Raw genomic sequence first — 21,639 nt, 5'->3', positions numbered from 1 at the left:
CTATTTTCCCCTTTTCTTTCCTCATATTACGGGCCTGTTTGGTACAGCTCACAACAGCTTCATGAAGCTGTTGTGAGCTGTTTTTTTGCCAAACACTTATTTCCAAAACAGCTTCATGGATGAAGCTGTTTTTTCCCTCCTCTCACAAAGACATAAGTTGGATGAAGCTGAAAAAAAGTAGCTTATTGCAGCTTCTCCCTCATTTCTCTCTCTCAACTATACATGAAGTAGTTAGTGAAGCTATTTTGCCAAACACTTTCTCCAAAACAGCTCAGCTTCATCTAGAAAGTCACTCATGAAGCTATTTTGTAAAAAAACAGCTTTACTAGTGAAGTTGAGCTGTGCCAAACAAGACCTACATATTCGATTTTGGCACTAGTATATTACCGAAATGATTTTGGCACGTCGAAACCGAAATGATTCCATCAATCGTGTGCTCTGGACTCCTCCACGCATGGCTGTGGACTGAGATGCTGTCGTGATAATAACGCTGAGAGTAACGACCGAGACCGACAGCGATATTGCGGCCTTGTTCAGTTCGCAAAAAATGTTGAAAAACGGCACTGTAGCACTTTCGTTTTTATTTGACAAACATTGTCCAATTATAGAGTAACTAGACTCAAAAGATTCATCTCGCGGTTTACAGATGAACTGTGCAAATAGTTTTTGTTTTCATCTATATTTAATGCTCCATGCATGTGCCGCAAGATTTGATGTGACGGGGAATCTTGAAAAATTTTGCGAACTAAACAAGGCCTGCGTTGAAATGAATTGACGCCAACTTGATCGACTATTATGTGATGAATGAATGCTGAATGCGTGGTATAGTAAACTGACACATGGCCACGCGTGCTAACAAGTGCTGTACAACAGCAATCAGTCATCAAATCATATCGTAACAGCTGGCCAGAAAAGAGTATGCATGACAGGACAGCCCTGGAGGCGCTGCCAAACTTGCAGCGAAGAAGTGTCAGGTTAAGGTTTAACTGTGGCCCAAAATTCAGGCGGAGGTTTCCAAAGGCTGGTCCATTCGAAGTCTCTGCGCATGTCGACATGCAATGCAAGCCACATCGGCAGTCTGCTACGCAGTGTAGGAGCTTTATAGACGGAGCAAACAGAGGGTATATCTTTAAGTTGCTATAAACTAATCTGGAACCTAGCTCCAGCAAGGTTAATCTTTCTCTTCACCGTCAAATTTCGTCAGTCTCCTTTGTTTCTTGGCTTTTTTTTCCAACACAAGTATAATCCATATGTACACATCACATCATAGATCTGATACAAGAATATCATATCATATATCATCTCATGTACCAACAGGATTAGTGCCATTTGTCAACTTATCAAGCGAGAGTATCAAATGAAAAAGGTAAATATGGTCAGATAAAGTTCATTGTTCATGAAGAAAGATGTCATCCTAACAGACAGGACACAAACATCATGTGTAGTAACGATAAAATTATGGATGCTAAATAAAGACAGAATCAAGCAAGAAAACAAAGAGTTATTATTCTGTATAGTCACAGCACGGGTTGTTCTTCACCCCGAGAGCCAACAAAGATAACTGGAATGTACAGAGTAATCAAAATTCAGAAGTTCATCACCCAAATGCTTGGATGACAGATGCTTAGTACAAAAAGAAAATTGTGCAAAGATGACTGTCATGTTGTTGTACTCATAACTCATGAGAGCAAAAGTGAGACTGGAAAGCATGGTTATCTGGTGGCTGGATTGCTAGAAAATGTCATGAATTAGCTTTATTTAAGCAAACAATCAATTGCCAGAGAGTAGGAAAATCAATCGAGAAAAGACATGTAGTCCAGCCATACGTATTGCATTCAGTTCATTTTTAAACTAACAGGTAGTCCTAAATCCTAATGTATTACATAAATATGAAGCGTTGTTGGCCTACGTGCAATTTCACCTTGTGCCTATTATTAGTTACTACAGTATTCTTTTAAAGGAAAAGCTTGTTAAAGTAATCTAACATGAACACACAGTTGATATAAAATAGATGGTTGCATAAAGAAATAACTCGTTAATAATTAGCGACTTGAATGGTGACATTTGAAAGCTTTACTGCCAATAGTTCTGAAAATAATGAAGAAAATATCTGATCAAACGTCAAGTGTGGAGTTACCAATTTCTGGAGCACAAGATGAAACTGAACACACAGAATAAAGGAAAACTGATCCACGAGCCCACCACCGTGAACACCATCCATCGGTCACTAATAAAAAAAAAGGAAAATATACAAGGTTTGAACCAGGTACTTGGTCAGGCGACAGAGGGCACAATTCAGTCTTCTTGGGGCCAAGGTTGAGGAGCAGGTTCTCCTTGTATACCACCCACTGATCTTGGATGAGTGCAGCCGACGCTGCCTGATCTTGGGAGCAACAGTCATTGATCTCCACCCACTGATCTTGGGAGCAGCAGCAGCCGCCGCCGCCGCCGCGGCCGTGGAACCCTAGGAACAAAAAAAAAAAGATGAGAATAAGGGGAAGGGAAATGAGATGACGTCGAGGAGGAGATGGAGGAGGGGAGTTGCCACCTGGATCGAGCGAGAAGCTGCACGACGACGAGAAGGCGGTGGACGGCGAGACGCGGCGGCGCGAGGAGGAGCACTCAACGTCTCAGACGTGAGGTCGCGCGCAACTCCTGTGCTCGCCCGTTGCACGCTCCAGGTGGAGATTTTTCTCTCACCCGTGGGTCGACGTGGATCGGGCCGCGATCCACTCGCACGCGCAGGCAGCCAAATGCGAATTTGGACCTCGCTGGGCCGCATTCCACGTGTGGCGTGGTTTTGGGCCGGATCCATGCCAATACACACGCACCCAAACGAGGCCTAATTAATTTGTTCTAAAAAAACAATATTTTTTTTTTGGATCAAGACAAGTCTGCTGAAGCCTCCGGCCGCGTCCTCGCGGTGTACGTGTCTGCTGCAACCCCTTCCTCCTTCCATTTGCGCAGGTGGTCTCCCCTCTCTCTCTTGGCGACGACTGGGCGACCGGCGCTGCCGCCCCACGCCAGGTGCATAGGTGTTCTTGGGGCCCTTCGCCGGCGACGAGCACCCCCAGGTACGTCCGCCCTTTGGTCTTCCCTTCCCGCTGTGCGAAATCGAGCGCCCAAACCCTAACTTACTATTTGTGCTCGGATCTGATCTGATCTGATCACAATTGCATATGCATGTATTATGCCTACTAAATTCAATTCTTTTGCAAAATTATCGGTTGTACATGCTTACACCCATGTCGTTTGCTGGATCCGCCCCTGCCGCTACTATGGCAGCTGAAAGATGGCGAGGATACCGTCTCTGAAGAGCCTCAATGCGTTTCCACATGCGGAGGAACACTTGTTGAAGAAGACTTACTCTGGCGCTGTTGGTATGATCTAATGGGACCCCATTGTTCTGTAATTGTTGCAAATGATTGCTTAAGTATATGGTTTCGAGGTTTGTCTTTAATTTGCACAACATCGATATCTTGGCAGTGACAATTCTTGGGCTCCTTGTAATGATTACACTGTTCGTGCATGAGCTGCAGTTTTATCTTACCACCTACACCGTGCATCAGGTATGATTGGCCACAGCTTATATTTTCCTGTTTGACTGCTATATGCAACTTTTTCAATGTAATATTCAGAGACTTTTGTTCTGCCCCTTCAAATATCTTTTAGTTTTTTTTCCCTGAGGCACTGTGAAAGTGTGAATATGCCTGTAGAAAATAGGGCCTGATCCAAAGTAAATGCTTCCATTTCTTTTTCGAGATAATTCTGGTTGGCATGTGGGGGCTGAGTGCCTGAGTTCAAGCATCATCCAGCAACCTGATGAAAAAATTATTTTGATGGCGATTCATTTATTTGATATGAAACATTACTATAAATCAATTTCATTGTTCAGCTACCCATGTGTTTTCAGATGAAAGTTTCTGTTAATTATCATTGATGAGATTATGGCAAATTCATTTTCTTTTCATTGAGCTTATCCTTCCCAACATCTGTATTATGAACCCTTCGCCAGTTGACACTGTCTGTAGTTATAATTGATGAGATTATGGCAAAAGCCATTTTCTTTTCGTTGAGCTTATTCTTCCCAACACCTGTATCATGAACCCTTCACCAGTTGATACTGTCTGCAGATGTCTGTAGATCTGAAACGAGGAGAAACTCTGCCAATTCATATCAATATGTCATTTCCTTCTTTGCCATGTGAAGGTCAGTTATTAAGTTAAGTAGTTTACCATTAGTATTTTGTAACAAGTCTTTCATTATTTTTGATATATCTGTCTGTGTCTTAATTGTTTAGTATTGAGTGTGGATGCAATTGACATGTCTGGGAAACATGAAGTTGATTTGCATACAAATATTTGGAAGGTAACATCTCCTAAAAAAATTCATCCCTTCCAGTGTGTGTATTTTTAAAAAAATTAATATGGTAGCTGGACTAATGAAGAAGCATTGCATCTGTAAGTATTATTGAGTGCATATGTCCACCAGGTAGAAGCTGGCAGCCAATAGATTATGACGGCAAGTTGTTTCCTATATGTTAATGTACAAATGCAGAGGATATGTACTTTTACAAGCTTTGATTTGTGTCTTGGTGCAGTGTGAACAATACACTTCATATGTATTTCCACGTTAATAGGTTTCCCAATCCCACCAAAAATTGTATTATGTTTTGTAAAAAAATGTTCTAGTACCTTTGTCTAATGTCTAATATCTTCTCTCTTCCTTTATATTTGCATAATACAGCTTCGCTTGGATAAGTATGGCCATATCATCGGTACAGAGTACTTGTCTGACCTAGTTGAAAAGGGGCATGGGGCACATCATGATCATGGTATACTCTTCTTCCTGCAAGGACAAAAAAAAAGCATAGAATAGTGATAATTACCATATGAAATACTTTTTATCTGGAGCATGGATGTCCTTTTCTTATTTTTCCCAACTAGCAAACATTCATGTGTATAGCAACGGGTACAGCTTGCTACGTAGTCACATGGGCAATTTGCGGCTCAGAGATATATTCAATGATTATGTTATCTTTTGCAATTCGTCTTGGAATTGGACTTCGTACTGTTGCTGGACATGTGCTGTTGTAACTCATATCAGCACGGATCGTGAGTCCAGGTCACATATGCGACAGGGAGGGGTGTGAGGGCATTGTGGGAAGTTAAAAAAGACGGTTGGAAGAGTTCCTTCTGTCTTTAATCTTAGATTCTTAGTTATAGATAATTAGATATAAATAGATGTAGGAAAAGTGCAGCTGCAACTTAAGTATATTTTTCTGCTGTAAATATGTTCAGTTAGCATGTGGTGGTGTTGGTTACCCTGGCGATTTAGGCTTCAACCCAGTGCCCTGCCTCCATAGAAGCTGGAAGTTCTAGCTGTTCCCTTTTCTGAAACAGAAAAAACTGGCACCTTTTTGGTAATCTATAACTGACAGAGAAGCTCATGTTCTCAGTCTTGGTTGTCATGGGGAAACCTGTATACAATAACAATGACTAAATTGTTGGACCAAAGATGTTTCTATTGGAATCTCATATGGTTGGACATGAACAGACCATGGGCAAGAGCATCATGATGAACAAAAGAAGCCTGAACAAACCTTCAATGAAGAAGCAGAGAAAATGATAAAGAGTGTCAAACAAGCACTGGGAAATGGTGAAGGGTGTCGAGTATGTTATTCATCTACTGGTTCTTATTTAATTTACAGAATGGTGTTACAGTTTGAGATTGTGAATTGCATTTTATGGCATTGCTAATAAAACTGTGCTCATAATTTTCACAGGTCTATGGGATGTTGGATGTGCAGAGGGTGGCTGGTAACTTCCATATCTCAGTGCATGGTTTGAACATCTTTGTTGCTGAAAAGGTCAGTACTCCAAAATTCCAGATACTTAACAGTTATTCTACCCTTTGTACAATTTGATTATGAAGTATGTGTACTTTCTTTACATAAGATTAAGTCCAAGCTGCTAAAAAAACTTAATTGTAATGCTAGTGATTTTGCGCTATTAGAAATACATTAAATTCTCTTAAAGAACACTAAATTTAAATGAGAATAGAAAGGAGAGAAAAAATAACAAGAGAGCTAGGAAGCTACCAAAACCTGCCATTGGAACAAAAGATATTCGATCCCCTGAACATCAGCTTATTCTGACCATCACATGATATTGAAAATTTTCTTCTGAGGCTCTTCCGTTGGCATTGTACTTTTTCCAGTCTTTCCACTGATATGAAAACAACATAAAGTATCTTTGTTCTTTTCTTCTTTGGGCATATCCACAAATGTTTCTTCACAGCTATTTTTACGAATTAGAATCATTTTTCCCTGCAAGGTCTGTCAGTTTTTGTGGATATAAATAGTTTCAACTGCATTAAAGAAATCATATTTTTTGTTGATTTTGATGTTTTTATTTATGTAAACATGCAGACCTGCTTTCTCGCCTTACCCCTTAACAGCTCCTGTGCAATTTTGTACTTCAATTGACATTAGCGATACATTTTTCAACTGATTATTTAATGTAGGTTACCAATATGTACCTTTTTTATGCAGATTTTTGAAGGTTCAAGCCATGTGAACGTCAGTCATGTTATCCATGAGCTGTCATTTGGCCCAAAGTATCCAGGAATTCATAACCCACTGGATGAAACTTCAAGGATACTTCATGACACAAGCGGAACCTTCAAATACTATATCAAGGTGAGTTGCCATTCATCTAGCCTTTGTAATCAAGCATGTGCATGAAAAAGCTTCCAAGTCGCAACATTTAGGGAATATAGCAAATAAAGCCTGAAGGGAATTAGGTAGTTTCACATTTACATTATGGTATGAGCTCATCAATCAGGGCAAAAGGAAAACTGATATTTCCAATCTCCAACAAGCTATGTTTGTTGAGTTGATTTGATCAAGTACACCACAACATCTGTAGAGTGGATACTTACTAGTTCATTTTTCCTATGTGACTTGTAATAGCTTGTGAGAAAGCTCTTTACTTTTTGTCCAATTGATATACAGGTTGTTCCGACTGAGTACAAATATCTATCAAAGAAAGTATTGCCAACAAATCAGTTTTCTGTCACAGAGTATTTTCTTCCCATTCGCCCAAGTGACAGGGCCTGGCCAGGTAACTATCCCCCCTCCCTTGTCGAGCATGGTATCTTCATCTATTCTCAAAACTAAACTGGTATTTTTTTTCATGTAGCGGTTTACTTCCTGTATGATCTCTCACCAATTACAGTCACCATCAAAGAGGAAAGAAGGAACTTCCTTCATTTTATAACTCGTCTATGTGCAGTTCTTGGTGGCACATTTGCCATGACAGGTTAGCTTGGCCCCAATAATTTTCGGGTCTATCTTTGCGCATTTAGCTTGGCCCCAATATTTTTGCATTTTTTACTCAGTTTCACTGAGAGCATCAGTTAGCACTGCATGCAAGGTGGTACTGACAACAGAACTTAGAAAAATAAATCCATTGTTATAATTAATTGCTTGCTACAGAGCTCTTACCGGTATCTGTTATACAGGAATGCTTGACCGATGGATGTACCGGCTTATCGAGTCAGTCACCAACTCAAAGACCAGAAGTGTACTGCGGTAACTGTGCAGTTCATGATAGATCGAGAACAGTTGGTACCGTGGCTAATGAAGCCAATAGATCTTTGCCCCAAGCTGACTGGTCAAGCCATGTTGATTGGCATGTTTTATTTTCTCACATGGCTAACTTATAATACGTCGTTTTTTTTATCATCAATTATATTAGATTGACACCAAGTCCACGGACTACAGTTTTGTCAACAACTGACATTTATCGACTATCGTGGAACTAAACCATTGAAGACGTGGTTTGGGGGAAAAAACGACTTGTGATGACGAATATGTATGCAAGAAAAACATGGCTCCAGATTAGTTTTTACTGTGAAAATCAATACAAATATTTAGCTTCACTGTGCTCTGTAAATTGTACTAGCGGCCTCATGTTTCATTTGTGGCACAAATTTTATCGCATGAGCTGCGAGCTGCATACAAGCGGCAGGTAAAACCTCCTATAAAAGAGAAGAGGTCCATTAGGTTCTGGCCTCGTTCGGTTACTGGAGATTGAATCCCAGTATAGCGCAGGTACCGTTCCGGAAGAAACGAACGCAGCGTCATGGATATCCACGGGCCTCTCTTGCTAGATCGGCCTATTGAGGCTACAAGTTAACGGGCCGGCCCAATGGAAGACTTATCTTGTTCTTGCCATCGGAGCAGAAGGTTAGCTCGTCTGCACTCTGCACTAGTAGTCAACGACGAACTCGTTGATGGTCCACTGAGTTTCAGTGAAGCTGAAATGTAAACCCAATCTTGATCAACCCTAGTACCATCATGGGAAAAATGTTGAACGGTTGGCTATTCTCTATCATGGAAGAGTTTGGGTTCCAGCCTGAGATGCGCCGTTATTCATGAGATTTCGTATTTTTCGTCGGTCCTCGTCCGCTCAGTCAATCATCCATTCTCCTGCGAAGAAGGGAATGAAGACGGTTAGACTCCATACCAAGACCATTCATCAGAATCTGGAATCAATCCCATGCATGTGTCTATACTCTCGAGGGTTCAGACTTCAGAGTGACCAAACAATCATCTGAGCTGTACCGCGGCGTGGATTATGCAGAAACAACAGAGACGCAAAGGGAACGCGATGACTTCAGTAGCTATAAGCAGCTACATTTAAGTAGTCACCGTTCACACGGCTGGTTTGTAAGCTGTACGTGTAAACCGTTTGCTATTGGGACGCATCAACGCCAAGCAGCAGCGACCCTAATCGACGATGCTTTGCATGCAGCAGTAGTATACGCTGTATCGTGTGAAAGGAGATGACTAGTGTACGCCTGTCCCTTCGGCAGCCGTACCAAACAGGCAAACGCGGCAGGTCCAGAGAATATGATATGATATATAAATATAATGTAAACAGCGAAGATTATTCAGGCCTTGTTTAGTTCCGAAAAGATTTCGGATTTCGGTACTGTAGCACTTTCGTTTGTTTGTGACAAATATTATCTAATTATGGACTAACTAGGGTCAAAAGATTCGTCTCGCGATTTCCAACTAAACTGTGTAATTAGTTTTTGCTTTCGTCTATGTTTAATGGTTCATGCATGTGCCACAAGATTCGATGTGACGGGGAATCTTGAAAACTTTTTGTTTTTTTGGTGAACTAAACAAGGCCTCAGAGGATTGAGCCGATTTCGTTTCAAACTTGGCATCGGTCGATGCATCGATCGGGTTATTCTGGCCACCAGTCAGCAAGCCGAGCCTGTTGACCCCAAGGACTAGGATTTGGACTTTGGACCACGGTTTCCAATTCCAATTCGTGTTTATCTTCACCTTATCTTATATATATCACCCTGTTAGGAAAACACACGCGTCGAAAACTTTGAACGTGGCGCAAGGACCGGACCCGTCAGAGTTGCATAGTGGAGTACAATACAAATGATTTTGAACTTGGCCAATCTACTCTGTGTCGTCGGTCATCAGAAAGCCACGGCCGTGAAACTCACCGGTCACCACCTGCCTGGTTTAGATACACCTAAAACCCAAAACTTTATTATTACAAGGGCCTTGTTTAGTTCCCAAAAATTTTGCAAAATATGAATAGTACCACTTTCGTTTGTATTTGACAAATATTATCCAATCATGTACTAACTAGACTCAAAAGATTCGTCTCGTCAATTTCGACCAAACTGTGTAATTAGTTTTTATTTTCGTCTATATTTAATACTTCATGCATGCGTATAAAGATTTGATGTGACGGAGAATCTGAAAAATTTTGCAAAATATTTTGGGAACTAAACAAGTCCAAGATATCATATTGAATCTTACTCCGTCCGTCCCTGAAAGCTGCAATTTTTAGAGTTGTCCTAAGTCAAATTTTTACAACTTTGACCAAATTTATAAAAAAAATGCCAAGATTTATAGTACCAAATTAATACCATTAAATTTATTATAGAATATATTTTCGTAAGATACTTATTTTATGTCATAGATATTGATACTATTTTCTATAAAGTTGGTCAAAGTTAGAAAAGTTTGACTGACACGGATTCTAAGAGTTGAAGCTTTCGGGGACGGAGGGAGTACGACATATGCATGAAATATTAAATATAGATAAAAAGAATAACTAATTACACAGTTTACTTGTAAATCACGAGATGAATCTTTTAAATCTAGTTACTTTATAATTAGATAATGTTTGTTAAATAAAAACGAAAATGCTACAATTTTTTTTTCGCATCTAAACGAGGCCGAAGCAGCCACGGACAGCGACCCTCTAGGAATACTGCTGGACTACCGGGAGAAGAATACGCTGTCATGCATCGAGGCATCGTTCTCTTCGCGAGCCTTCCTCCAATCGAAAGCCCTGCTGCCACAGGAACGGTTCAACGGACTAGTAGCGTCTGCATTACTGTGAGGCACCAGTGGGCAGTGGCTGGCGCCGCCGCCGCCGCTGCTAGAACCTCCAGTCCGGGTCCGGCTGCCGATCGATGCCAGGTGCCAGCACCACCACGGACGTGAGCAGAGCGCGACCCGTGGAACGCAGCGGGAAACTTGATGGTCACACTCTCGGAAATCAAACGGCGCTCCGGCCTTTGTTCCAATCGCCTGCCACCGGCGACGAATCCAACGAGACGCGCGCCCGGCGGCGATCAGAAAAAAGGACCCGGAAACCGCTGCCCACCACCAGGCGAAGAAGGCGAGCCATCCCGTTGCTCCGCTACCGCGTGCGTGCGACGACCGGACGCCCGCGCCCCGTGCCCGTCCCGGCGCTAACACAGTAGTAACACTTGCTTTTGTTGCGTTACGGAAGTTTTTGGGAATCTTTTGCCGTCCGTTTCCGTTCCGGTCCCGCGCAGGGCCCATGACTTGACTGAGCCTCTGAAAAAGGGCCCGCCGCGCACACACACCCCAGCCGATTTTGGCAGCGCCCGGCGGCCGCGCGCCTCCAGGACCAGGAGCGCGAAGAAGAGCCATGTGAGAAAGATCGGTTTCCCGAGCCGTGGAGACCGGAGGGAGAGGAACCACGCACGCACAGCACAGGGGTGTGAAACCCAAGCATGGGCGACGGTGCGACGACGCCACGGCCCCACGGGCAACGGTGCGACGGCGGCGACGCTCGTGACTTGTGATAAAACCACAACGGTCCGGCGGTGCCAGGTGGAACGGCGGATAAAACAAATGGTCGTGATAAAACCACACCTAATAAATATTACTAGATTGATTATAGTAGAAAATATTTATAGCAGTAGTAGTTAATTTTTTATTCTATTTTTCTACAAATTCAGCTGAATTTTTTTAATTGGTTCAGCTTAGAATTGTATCCTTTTGGACAGACGTGTACTTTAAACGGAGGGCATGGCAGTATGTTTCTATTTTTTTGGGAATCTTTATTTATGTGCAAGTAAAGAGGAGGTATAGGTTGCCGATCGCACGGCCTCCACGGATGCATGCTTCTCCAGCGTACTACTAGCCTCATTGCCCATTGGACGCGCCCGGACGCGTCACGGTGCTCGGTGCGTGCGCTCCTTGCTCGCCACGCCACACCTCGAGATCCGTGCGAGGCCTGGAAATCACGGATGATTGCCCAATCATGCCGCCGGCCGCCAGCGCCAGGCAGCTCCATCAATGCTCGCGCGCGTGGTCCTCCTCGAGCTTTTACTCCCGACCGACCGGTGGGGCCGCGGCGCTAGGCCGATCACGACCATCGGTCTCGGTCCGGACGGGCGTGATGCGGTCAAACGCCTCGTCCCGATCGCCCCCTTCCCTTTCTTTGACTCCAACTACCGTACGACCTTGGAACACTAGAAACTCCTCGTCTGATTTTTTTTTTCTCGTCTTTGACTGGCCTGTCAACATCCGCGTGGGCCCCGCTGCCACCTCGCTGTATTATATTTAGATAATTTTTTAAAATTTGATATTGTAGTATTTATATTTATATTTAGCAATTAGTATTGTCTAACTTTGATAAATAAATTTAAAAGATTTATTTTATAAATTACAAACAAATTACATAATTAATTATTTTTTAATTTATACTTAATGTTTTGAATCAAGATTTAATGTGATGAAAATTTTTTAAAAGTTTTTGGATTTTTGAGGGAATAACAAGGCCTCAATGACCCGACCATGGAGTAGGAGTAGTAGCTTGGCAGTAGAGCTGTAGTATACGGCCCTTCGAATAGGATATTCCCTTCAATGCATGCCATCTCGCTTTGACTGATTTATTAAAGAGGAGGGGGGCTTTCCGCATGCATTGCGCATTTGCATCCCGGTCCTCGGATAATACTTTTCCTTCGTTTCGCCGTTCATGCCCACGCAACTTCACTTGGACTTTTGTTCTCAGAACCGCTTTGTGGAAAATTCTACTCTGAATACGTTTTCCTTGCAGAAATTTCTGCTGAAACTATTCTGTACTCCGTAGCTCTGTCAAAGGCGAAATTCAAATTTGCACTAGATTTGGCGGCTGAGTCACTCTGACCTACGATTTCCATTTAGGTTTTGTCAAAATATTTGGTACTGATCCATTTTGTTTAGTTTAGCTTAAATCGTACAGTTAGATCGCTAGGTGGCATCTTGTTTAATTAGCTGCACTGCAGACTGCCAGTACTGCAAATAAACGACACCCTTCCTTAGCTAACCTCAAGGCAGCTGGTCAAACATATTAACTGATGCTAATAAGCTCATTCTTAATCAGTTCACGTCAATGTCTGACAGTACAGATCGATAAGATCAACGTCTCATGTTGTTCTAGCGTTTTGAGAGCAAATTTTATGCCCGCGAAGGCCGAGGTCACCATGCATAGTTTCTAGTAGAAAAGATAGTTGTGTGCTCCAAGGTTTGGATCCATCCGTTCAATTCAATAAGAGAGGAATATCGGCGCAGCAATATGACTTCAACAAGAGATGCCTGCACGCGATCCTTTTCATAGACCGCCAAGTAATATAATCTCCTGTGCTTCCACGTCAATATATACTACATTTTTGTTTATTACTTTTCACGTAAAGAAGAATAACAAGGTGTTGTAAGATTATAAAGCGACATGAACAATCAATATTCTTATTTGAACGAGGAAGTTTTTTTTTATCCATATGCAACGGTAAACAGGTGATTGATCGAGAAGGCAGATCTGACTCGTCAACACCTTCGAAGCCGTTCTGCTGTACACTTTCGTCCCAAGATGACATTTATAATTTCTATGAAAATAAATTATACTACTCCCTCCGTCCTAAATTATAAGTCATTCCAAGAATATTAGAGAGTCAAAGTTTTTCAAGTTTGACCAAATTTATATAGCAAAATAATAATTTTTTTGGTACCAACCAAATATCATTAGATTCATTGTTAGTTATATTTTCATAGTGTACCTATTTTCTGACATAAATTTTTATATTTCTTTCTATACTTTTGGTCAAACTTGAAAAATCTTTGACTCTTCAAGATTCTTGAAATAACTTATAATTTGGAACGGAGGGAGTATCATCTAAACATTTTATTGATGTGGCAAAATAGTTATTAAAGAGAGAGAACACAAATTATATTCCTACTCATCCGACACAAACTCTTATGGTGTTTTAGTTGTAAGATTAGGTTAGAAGAGGAACTTGAAAAACGATATCAATAGAGTGATATATAAAACAGTTCTATCATTCTACTTTTGACCATGCCGTTTTTTCTTATACTTGCCCTCTCTAACCCCATTTACTTTTCTCACCCTCATTACCTCTACTATCTTGTTACCTGATCAATTATTATTATTATTATTATTATTATTATTATTATTATTATTATTATTATTATTATTATTAGTAGTATTACTACTACTACTATTATATTGTTATACTATATTATTATTGTAATTATTATTATTATTATTATTATTATTATTATTATTATTATTATTATTATTATTATTATTATTATTATTATTATTATATTATTATTATTATTATTTTATATATAGAGAGAAATATTAGAACCGGTGCCTAAAATGCTGTTGGATCACACTTCACACAAGCCTGCAGGCGCTCTCAACGGACCCCGGTCTGCCTATATATGCGGCAACCCATTCCTGCCCGTTCTTCTTCCATTAACCCCCCGCGTGCGTTCCCTCCCTCTGTCAGTCTGTCTCTCTCTTGGCGTCGACTGGGCGACCGTCGCAGCCGCCCTAAGCCAGGTACCCAGGCCATCTTCGGGCCCTTCGCCGGCGACGAGCACCACCAGGTACGCCCACCCCTTGTCTTTCCTTCCTGCTCTGCGAAACCGAGCACCTTAACCCTAACCCACTATTTGTATTCGGATCTGATCTAGTTACAAGTGTATATGCGTGTATTTTGCCTACTAACTTCGTTTGTTTTGGCAAAATAATCGGTTGTACATGTGTACACCCGTGTCCTTTACTGGGTCCGCCCCTCTCTCTACTCTGGTGATGGTTTCAATTTCGAAGTGTGATTATTCAGCTAGGAATTTTCACCTGCAATATGCATTTTGCATTGTCTGCTGTTCAGGATTTAGCTTCAGCAGATGCCAATATGCCATACCTGATATGTCGCATAAGTTTTGTGTAATATTGACTAAGTATCTTAGCGTAACATGGATCTGTCTAACTTTTGCAGTATGTGATAGCTTTTCGATTTTTTTTTTGAATTATGCAGGAATTTTCCCAGCTGTAGCAATGATGGGTTGCTTCACTGTTCTCAGATCCAAGAAGAAGAAAATCCCTTTTGATAATCCTCTTCTTCCAAGCAAGAAATCGGTTGATGCAAGGGAAAGTACGTCGTCTAGACTTCCGGAACCAGAAGTTCATGTGCCATCTTTGCAATCAGCTCCTCCTAGTTTTAGGAACAGGACTAAGATATCCCAGTCGTCAAATAAAGTTTCAAACAGCAGAGCTCGCGTGTTGTCTGCTCCGTCAACCCTTATTGTGGTTGATCAGTTTGGCTTTCCATATGCTGAATACCGAGATCAAGACGACTCCAGAGATAAGGAAGGTTCAACAAAGGGGCATCGCTTTTCAAATCCTTTGCCCCTTCCTCTTCCTTCACCGGAAGGACATTCTTTTAGGAACTCTGGTAGCTTCAAAGCTAGCAACGTAAGTGGGCCATTGGAGATGTCCGGCCCTCTCCCATTGCCTCCAAAGAAATGTGATGGACTTAGAATCTTTTCTTACGAGGAGGTTTTGTCTGCTTGCCAATGGTTTTCAAGTGATCAGTGTGTTTCAGAAGCACTTGGTTCAACATCATACAAGGCAACATTTAGGGATGAATTTATTGATACAAAGACCACTGAAGCAACGGTAGCTCGATTACTCCCCTCCACTCAGGTACCTTTCTTAGCCATTGATCTGCAAATTGCTTTTAATGCCAATTTAAGCCATGATCTTGCATCCCCAACTTTAGGTTACTCAGCTTGCCGATAGAGGTGTCTGGTGTTTTTATGACATAGTTTGATACTTCAAGGACATACCATTCAGTAATTTGCATCATTTATTATTCTGTTAAGGATCCGAGTTCAGGCTAGAGGATCAGACTCATTTTGTGGGCATGTGCTCAAATGCCTACTCTACTGACATATGCTAGGCTGGCCCTATAATTAATATGCCATTCCATTTTTTTGAATGCTAATTAGGACCACAACAGGTGTGGTGTTAGGTAACATGTTTCTGAAGCAACCTTGTAGTTGATCTTGCCTTTACTATTTACTGAAAGATGCTTTCTGTACTCTTTCTCATTTGTCCTTTGTTTTGTCTCCAGACAGTTAATATGTTGGGCCAAGCCCTGGCAATGTTTATTTTGGTTTTTGAGATTTCATGCCTTATATTGCATATAGTTTTTAATGTCTGGCCTTGATGTAGAGAACATTGGTGTTTGGTCGAATACCCACTCCGGAAGTATTTTGGAGTAAATGCAGCTGCTAGCTTGGAATGGTTATTGTAGCTTAAAATTTTTAAGTGATCAATTGCACATTATTTGTGTTACTATAGTCTGATCCACTGATGTATCAATCGAGTTTATTAAGTTGTATATTTACTATCTAGCTCATTATTCTGCTGATGATGTAACATATTGATATTGATATATTGCTAATGACCTGCAGAGTTTGAAGGAGTTTAAAACACAAGCAACTACATTGGCATTGCTTCAGCATCCCAATTTATGTAAACTGATTGGCTATTATGCAAAAGAAGATTCTAATGAAAGGATGTTGGTCTATGAACGGCTTCATCATGGGAGCTTAGATAAGCTACTCTTTGGAAGACCAGATGGTCGTTTCATGGACTGGTCTAAACGTTTGAAGGTTGCCCTTGGTGCGGCCAGAGGTCTTGCTTTCTTGCATGATGAAGGACCCTTTCAGGCGAGCATGCTACATTGCTACTTGATTTGTCGTCTTATGACATTATGCAAAAGTTTGCTTTTAGTTTTTTACCTGGCTTTCAACCACATTATCTTACAGCACTGAGCCGCTGACTTTAACTTGTATTTCCATTTGCTTTCAGGCCATGTACAGCGAGTTCTCAACTTTGAACATCCAAATAGATAAAGATTTCACTGCTAAGCTTTCAGGATATGGTTGTGTTGGCTTCAATACTGAGGAGATATCTAATGCACCTGCGGTATGTTCTTGTATGACTATGATTATAATTTAGAATTTTATGTTGTCCTTTGAGTGGCAACACAACTTATGCCTCATTCCCTTCTGTTGGTTCCAAACTTCCAATAGTATCCTCAACACTATAAGTTTGCATGGGTACATATTTTATTTTGTTATAAGTAACATTGGGTTCAGTTAACAAGAATATATGTATAATATTGTGATATAAACTTGCATCATACTTGTTAATTGACCGATATCATATTGTTCACTAGAGATCTGTTTTCTTCAGTCTGCAGCAAACCTTTCGGTGGAGACCTTGGAGAAGGGTTTACTCACTCCCAAGAGCAATGTCTGGAGCTTTGGAGTTGTGTTACTGGAGCTAATAACTGGAAGGAAGAACCTTGATGCCAATTCTTCTAAAGAAGAACGCAATATTGTCAGGTGGAGTAGGCCTTTCCTTACTGATGATAGTCGCCTATCTCTGATCATGGACTCCCGTATAAAAGGGCGCTTTCCTACTAAGGCTGCTCGGATAGTAGCAGACATCATTCTGAAATGCTTGCATAATGATCCATCCGAGAGGCCGACCATGAGGGATGTTGTGGAGGCTCTAGCAAGAGTCCAGGAGATAAAGGTTCCGTGCAGATATCCTTTGCAAGAACCTTCTGCTGCACCAAGAAAAGTAATGCTAAAATCTACATCCCTCAATGGAATTGTGCCTCATCATCCTGTCATAACCTTCTCTCCATCGCCGCCTTCGCATAACCAGCACTTGATTTCACCAAGGTCATCAACATCTGCCTTGTTTCATCCAAGGACATGCTCTTCTACTCTGGATGATCCCGGTGTAAGCTCTATAAAGAAAACACCTCCTATTATGCGTAGGTCTAGCGTTGAAGGCTTTTGATTGTCCATATTGTTCTTTTATTTCTTTTTCTCGGATTTATTTGTTTCTTTGTTAGCCTAGTGATTTTAGCTGTGTTCTGTATTGTAAGACAAGTGGCCTTATGTAGTGCCCTTGAGTCTCGAGTAATAACTAAGCAGAGCAGGATGAATTGTAAATAGTATCAGGTTGTAGATACCTTTTTGTGCTCTAATTGGGTGGAAGCAGCGTGCTGAGTCTGAGTAGGCCTTGTAACCTCATAAATAAACTCGTTTCCCAGTTTCTGTTCACCCTTCCCGTACGTCAAATGTCTCTGCTGTTTCCTTCGGTGCCATGTGTTGGGTGCCTAGTGTTGTTGCTTGTCGGCAAGCTTTTGTGTTATCGAATGTCTCTATCCACATGATAATCTCATGTGGCATGTTGCAGCCGGTACAAGGAAACTGTTGATGATATCTGTTGCATTAGTTAGAGATGTTGAATTCCTGTCCGTGGAAAGTTTGTTTAACCTCTCGTTGCAATTGTTGACTCTGACCCCAGCCTGATTGCTTCTCTGCCTGTAGCTCCTCAATTGCTAGTCGTCATGCTTTTGGTGAGCGTCCTTTTCTGCTGCATTGTTGATTTTTCTTCCCGGCACGTGTTAGTATTTTGTTGGTTTCATGGTGTGTACTTTACGATGTTGTAACGTAACGGTGGGTAGTGCGATTTGTTGTATCGTTAATAGTCCTACTGATTGTTTATGGTCCTATTTTGGACTATGGTTCTATAATTTCTGTTAAATGGTTTGAACGTTGGGAAAGATTAGTCCATCTGCAGATTTTGCTTGGTAATGCTCTATATATGCTCTTTTGACCTGTAGGCAGGCAGTGGCAGGAGGATAGAAATCTCCTGTTCTTCACCAACTCACCCTCTGTCTGCCGGTTGGTGATGTCTGCTCTTTTTGACTGGTTTGTTTTGTATCGGGATGTGAATGGCTAGGGCCTTGTTTAGTTCTAAAATATTTTGCAAAATCGACACTGTAGCTTTTTCGTTTGTATTTAACAAATATTATCCAATCATAGACTAACTAGGCTCAAAAGATTCGTCTCGTCAATTTCGACCAAACTGTGCAATTAGTTTTTATTTTTGTCTATATTTAATACTTCATACATGTATCTAAAGATTCGATTTGACAGGGAATCTGAAAAATTTTGTAAAATTTTTTGGAACTAAACAAGGCCTAGAACCAGCCGTGATTCTATGACTGAACAAAAATTGCCGGATTCAGCGTCACAGCTATGCAAATACTATGACTGATCTTCCACCGAAAGTCCGATGCATTCGCTCGCCTACTGTCACTTGTTCCCTTTTCCCCTTTGCCGTGCAGCCGAACTAAATCAGGTGTATGGTCGTTGGATCGATCAGGTCAGCGGGAATGATTTATCAAAGAACCAAAATCAACATGTACAATTTCGTAGTGGGCGAGCACGTGTCGCACTGTCGCCGTCTTTTGTTGCCAACAGTGCCTAAGCCACCTTTGCTAACATGTATTTCAAATAAAGGCAACAGCTAACAGAAAACAACAGATGCGTAAGCCACTACTAGTACTAAAGAAACAACCTTTCAACCTTACGAGAGCATGACTAAAAATACGCTTCGCTGCTGGTTGTAGCTTCTGCATCAATATAAGTTGTAAACTTTCATTCCACTTGTTTTCTCTCTTCTCCACTACAATATTCTTCTCTCACCTAACCTTAGCATTAAACCCACTTATAATCCCTTATTAACCAGTTCGTCTAAATGGTCGTTTAGTCCATTAAACAACTTTAAATAGTAAAGAAGGCCACTCATGTCGTTCAGGCCCTAAACAGTGAATTAAACATTGGACCGCTTAAACTGTTAAGAGCCGTCTAAGTGGTCTAAATGGTCATTTAATTCACTATATTTACTATTTAATCAATAATAGAATTACAACTACCACATTCGACATTCAACTAATTAACATTGTAATAAATATATATGGTGAAGTGTACTGTCTACGAGTGACGCCCTCTTTTGCCCGCGCCCTGCTCATGGACGCTCGGCTGCTGTCGAACTCAGGCCACAGCGTCACCCGCTAGGCCGCGGCATGGCACACAGGCCCATTAGAGAGTTTCCCACCGGCCCACCAGTTAAAACCGGCAAAACCAAGCGCGGTTTTGGGGAGATTTTCGCGAAGCAACCCAGTACCGGAGAGAGACAGTACCACGCCACCACGGCCACGCTGGCTCTCTCTCAAATCCCCACCATCAGCTCGAGCGCTGGGATTGAAGCGGAGGAAACGCCTGGAGTTCTCCGATCTAATTCCCGGTGGAAGCGACGGAATCTGTCTGCCGCGGCGGTCTACTTCTCTCCGTGTCGGCCGGAATCCGCCGACCGGCTGAGCCTTCCGGTATTTGCCGCACCTAATCTGCCCTAGTCTCGAATCTCTACCGCTGCTCGACGGTAAAGGGTTATCGCTTCAAATCGTATTTACAGTTGCTTAATGTTGTTAGATTGTGCGGGCAAAATTACTGAACCAGTTGTTCGAACCCACTTTCCAAAGCTGGTGTACAGGCCTGAAGTTGTTTGGGCTTTGGTATAGTGTTGGTTGTGCTGTGTCGTAGCATTCAAATTAGTGTGCGCTATTGTGAATCTGTACTGGTCATATGAAAGCCAATGTTAAATTAGAACTGATATGAGGAATGACCTTTCCACTGTTATTGCACCTGTGAATCTGAACTTTTGCATGTATTCTAGTGGCCATTTGAGTTGGCAGTTCATTCGTTGGCTAATCCAGATTTTCTAGCAATTAACTGGTTTAAGTGTGAAGAAGTTTGTTATTCCATCCACAGTATCGAGCATCACTACCTGAAGATAGGATCTCTGGATTGACACTGCAGAGTGCAAACTGGTGATGCTCCCAACTGCTTGTTTATGAATATTCAGCATAAGACATGTTTTGTCTTCTTTTTTCTACTCGCAGGATTTTATCCACACCGATTTATGTCATTGTGTGGATCATGTCTAGCAGTTCAAATGCTGTTTTAAGTTTGCATAGAAATTCTCCCTCCCATTGGAGTCCCTTCAATGACGCTTCAGTGTTTTAGTATTACGGAATTGAGGTGTCCTTTTACATTTTTTTTCAATAATTGGCTATCATTTTTATTTCTGCATTTTTCATCTGCCTTCTTTGTTTCTTTAACCAGACAGTTACTTTTTTGGGGTGGTTGTCCTTATATTGGTATACAAGGAAAAGGCCAATGCTAGTCTACTATCAGCAGCTTCAGTGTGGACCTCAGGATCCTAGTTCAACAGTGGCAGACCACACCACAAGCACTCTACTGCTAGGATGGAAAGATGAACTCTCTTGATCATCAAAAAAAAAAAATCTGCTCGGAGTTTAGCAAACGGCCTTTCTCTCAAGTTCAGGGAATGGCTGCGAAGTGAAGATTCAGATGATCAAACTTCAGAAAATTAGGAAAACACATTGTTTGTTATGTTGTCAGAGAGATTTGAGCTATGCGTTTCAATGCTGCCCTGTACAGCTAGATTGAGGACACCATTTGCTTGACAATGAGGTATGATATTCTTAGGGGAATCTGCAGGCTGCCCTTATCACGCGGTTTGTGCATAGCATCTGTATTCATTTTGTTTTGAACTGATATTCATGCTAGTATATGTTAATCTGCTATATGCATCAGTCACAACTCACAAGTAGTTAATTACTCCATCAACAGTTGCCAGTTACCTGTGAAATAGCGATGTAATCCTTTCTTACTTGCAGTTTTAATAATGCATGAATGACTGTTCTCATCTTGGATTCATCAACTCCAGATCGCAAGGTTCTTCATGCTATCTTTGACACTACCATATCCGGCCCTACTGCACTGCCATTGTAAGTTTTGTCTCAGTCCGAGCAGTCTCTTATGTGATGCTGATTAGTTCAGAGTTTGTACCTTCCTGAACCTGTGTACATAGTCTATTCAATGCTCAACTAACTTGTCTGGGAAATCGCTTTGAAGTTGTATACTTGCAAGTTAAAACCAATCACATCTCTTATGTGAGTCTTGAAAGTTGTAACTTTCTGACCTTGCCAATCGATATATTGCAGAATCTAAATCACTACTGTTACTATTTC

General features: G+C 41.4%; 2 protein-coding genes and 2 long non-coding RNA genes across 6 annotated transcripts; 3 read left to right on the top strand and 1 right to left on the bottom strand.

Annotated features, from left to right (window-relative positions):
- Window positions 2,056-2,831, bottom strand: LOC110434012. Its single transcript, XR_002451457.1, has 2 exons — window positions 2,549-2,831; window positions 2,056-2,464 (listed from the first exon to the last, which is right to left on the bottom strand). It is a non-coding gene; the product is annotated as an uncharacterized LOC110434012 (long non-coding RNA).
- LOC8085400 (endoplasmic reticulum-Golgi intermediate compartment protein 3) lies at window positions 2,891-7,944 on the top strand. Its single transcript, XM_002458643.2, has 12 exons — window positions 2,891-3,074; window positions 3,286-3,380; window positions 3,487-3,569; window positions 4,134-4,209; window positions 4,301-4,368; window positions 4,747-4,834; window positions 5,557-5,672; window positions 5,786-5,869; window positions 6,554-6,700; window positions 7,016-7,124; window positions 7,203-7,322; window positions 7,525-7,944. Exons 2-12 carry the CDS (start codon window positions 3,293-3,295, stop codon window positions 7,596-7,598), a joined length of 1,053 nt encoding a protein of 350 aa, XP_002458688.1. The 5' UTR covers window positions 2,891-3,074; window positions 3,286-3,292; the 3' UTR covers window positions 7,599-7,944.
- Window positions 14,099-17,805, top strand: LOC8085399 (probable serine/threonine-protein kinase PBL1). The gene is made up of 5 exons (XM_002458642.2): window positions 14,099-14,251; window positions 14,683-15,350; window positions 16,124-16,381; window positions 16,524-16,640; window positions 16,911-17,805. Exons 2-5 carry the CDS (start codon window positions 14,703-14,705, stop codon window positions 17,526-17,528), a joined length of 1,641 nt encoding a protein of 546 aa, XP_002458687.1. The 5' UTR covers window positions 14,099-14,251; window positions 14,683-14,702; the 3' UTR covers window positions 17,529-17,805.
- LOC110433440 lies at window positions 19,673-21,639 on the top strand. Of its 3 annotated transcripts, XR_002450868.1 has the most exons (3): window positions 19,673-20,623; window positions 20,708-21,079; window positions 21,336-21,639. It is a non-coding gene; the product is annotated as an uncharacterized LOC110433440 (long non-coding RNA). The 3 variants fall into 3 exon arrangements; XR_002450866.1 differs by having other exon boundaries at window positions 19,673-21,079; XR_002450867.1 differs by having other exon boundaries at window positions 19,673-21,079; window positions 21,286-21,639.

The sequence above is a fragment of the Sorghum bicolor genome, chromosome 3 (genome assembly GCF_000003195.3).
Source record: "Sorghum bicolor cultivar BTx623 chromosome 3, Sorghum_bicolor_NCBIv3, whole genome shotgun sequence".
NCBI classification, from domain to species: domain Eukaryota; kingdom Viridiplantae; phylum Streptophyta; class Magnoliopsida; order Poales; family Poaceae; genus Sorghum; species Sorghum bicolor.
The sequence above is the reverse complement of the archived record's forward strand: the minus strand, read 5'-3'. Positions and strand labels throughout refer to the sequence as shown.

Excerpts from the sequence above, each read along its gene's own strand:
- LOC8085400 (XM_002458643.2), top strand. The coding sequence starts at position 3,293 with ATGGCGAGGATACCGTCTCTGAAGAGCCTCAATGCGTTTCCACATGCG. Across the intron at positions 4,369-4,746 it reads TGCATACAAATATTTGGAAG|CTTCGCTTGGATAAGTATGG; the intron begins GTAACATCTCCT and ends TGCATAATACAG. Across the intron at positions 4,835-5,556 it reads TGGGGCACATCATGATCATG|ACCATGGGCAAGAGCATCAT; the intron begins GTATACTCTTCT and ends GGACATGAACAG.
- LOC8085399 (XM_002458642.2), top strand. The coding sequence starts at position 14,703 with ATGATGGGTTGCTTCACTGTTCTCAGATCCAAGAAGAAGAAAATCCCT. Across the intron at positions 15,351-16,123 it reads GATTACTCCCCTCCACTCAG|AGTTTGAAGGAGTTTAAAAC; the intron begins GTACCTTTCTTA and ends AATGACCTGCAG. Across the intron at positions 16,641-16,910 it reads AGATATCTAATGCACCTGCG|TCTGCAGCAAACCTTTCGGT; the intron begins GTATGTTCTTGT and ends TGTTTTCTTCAG.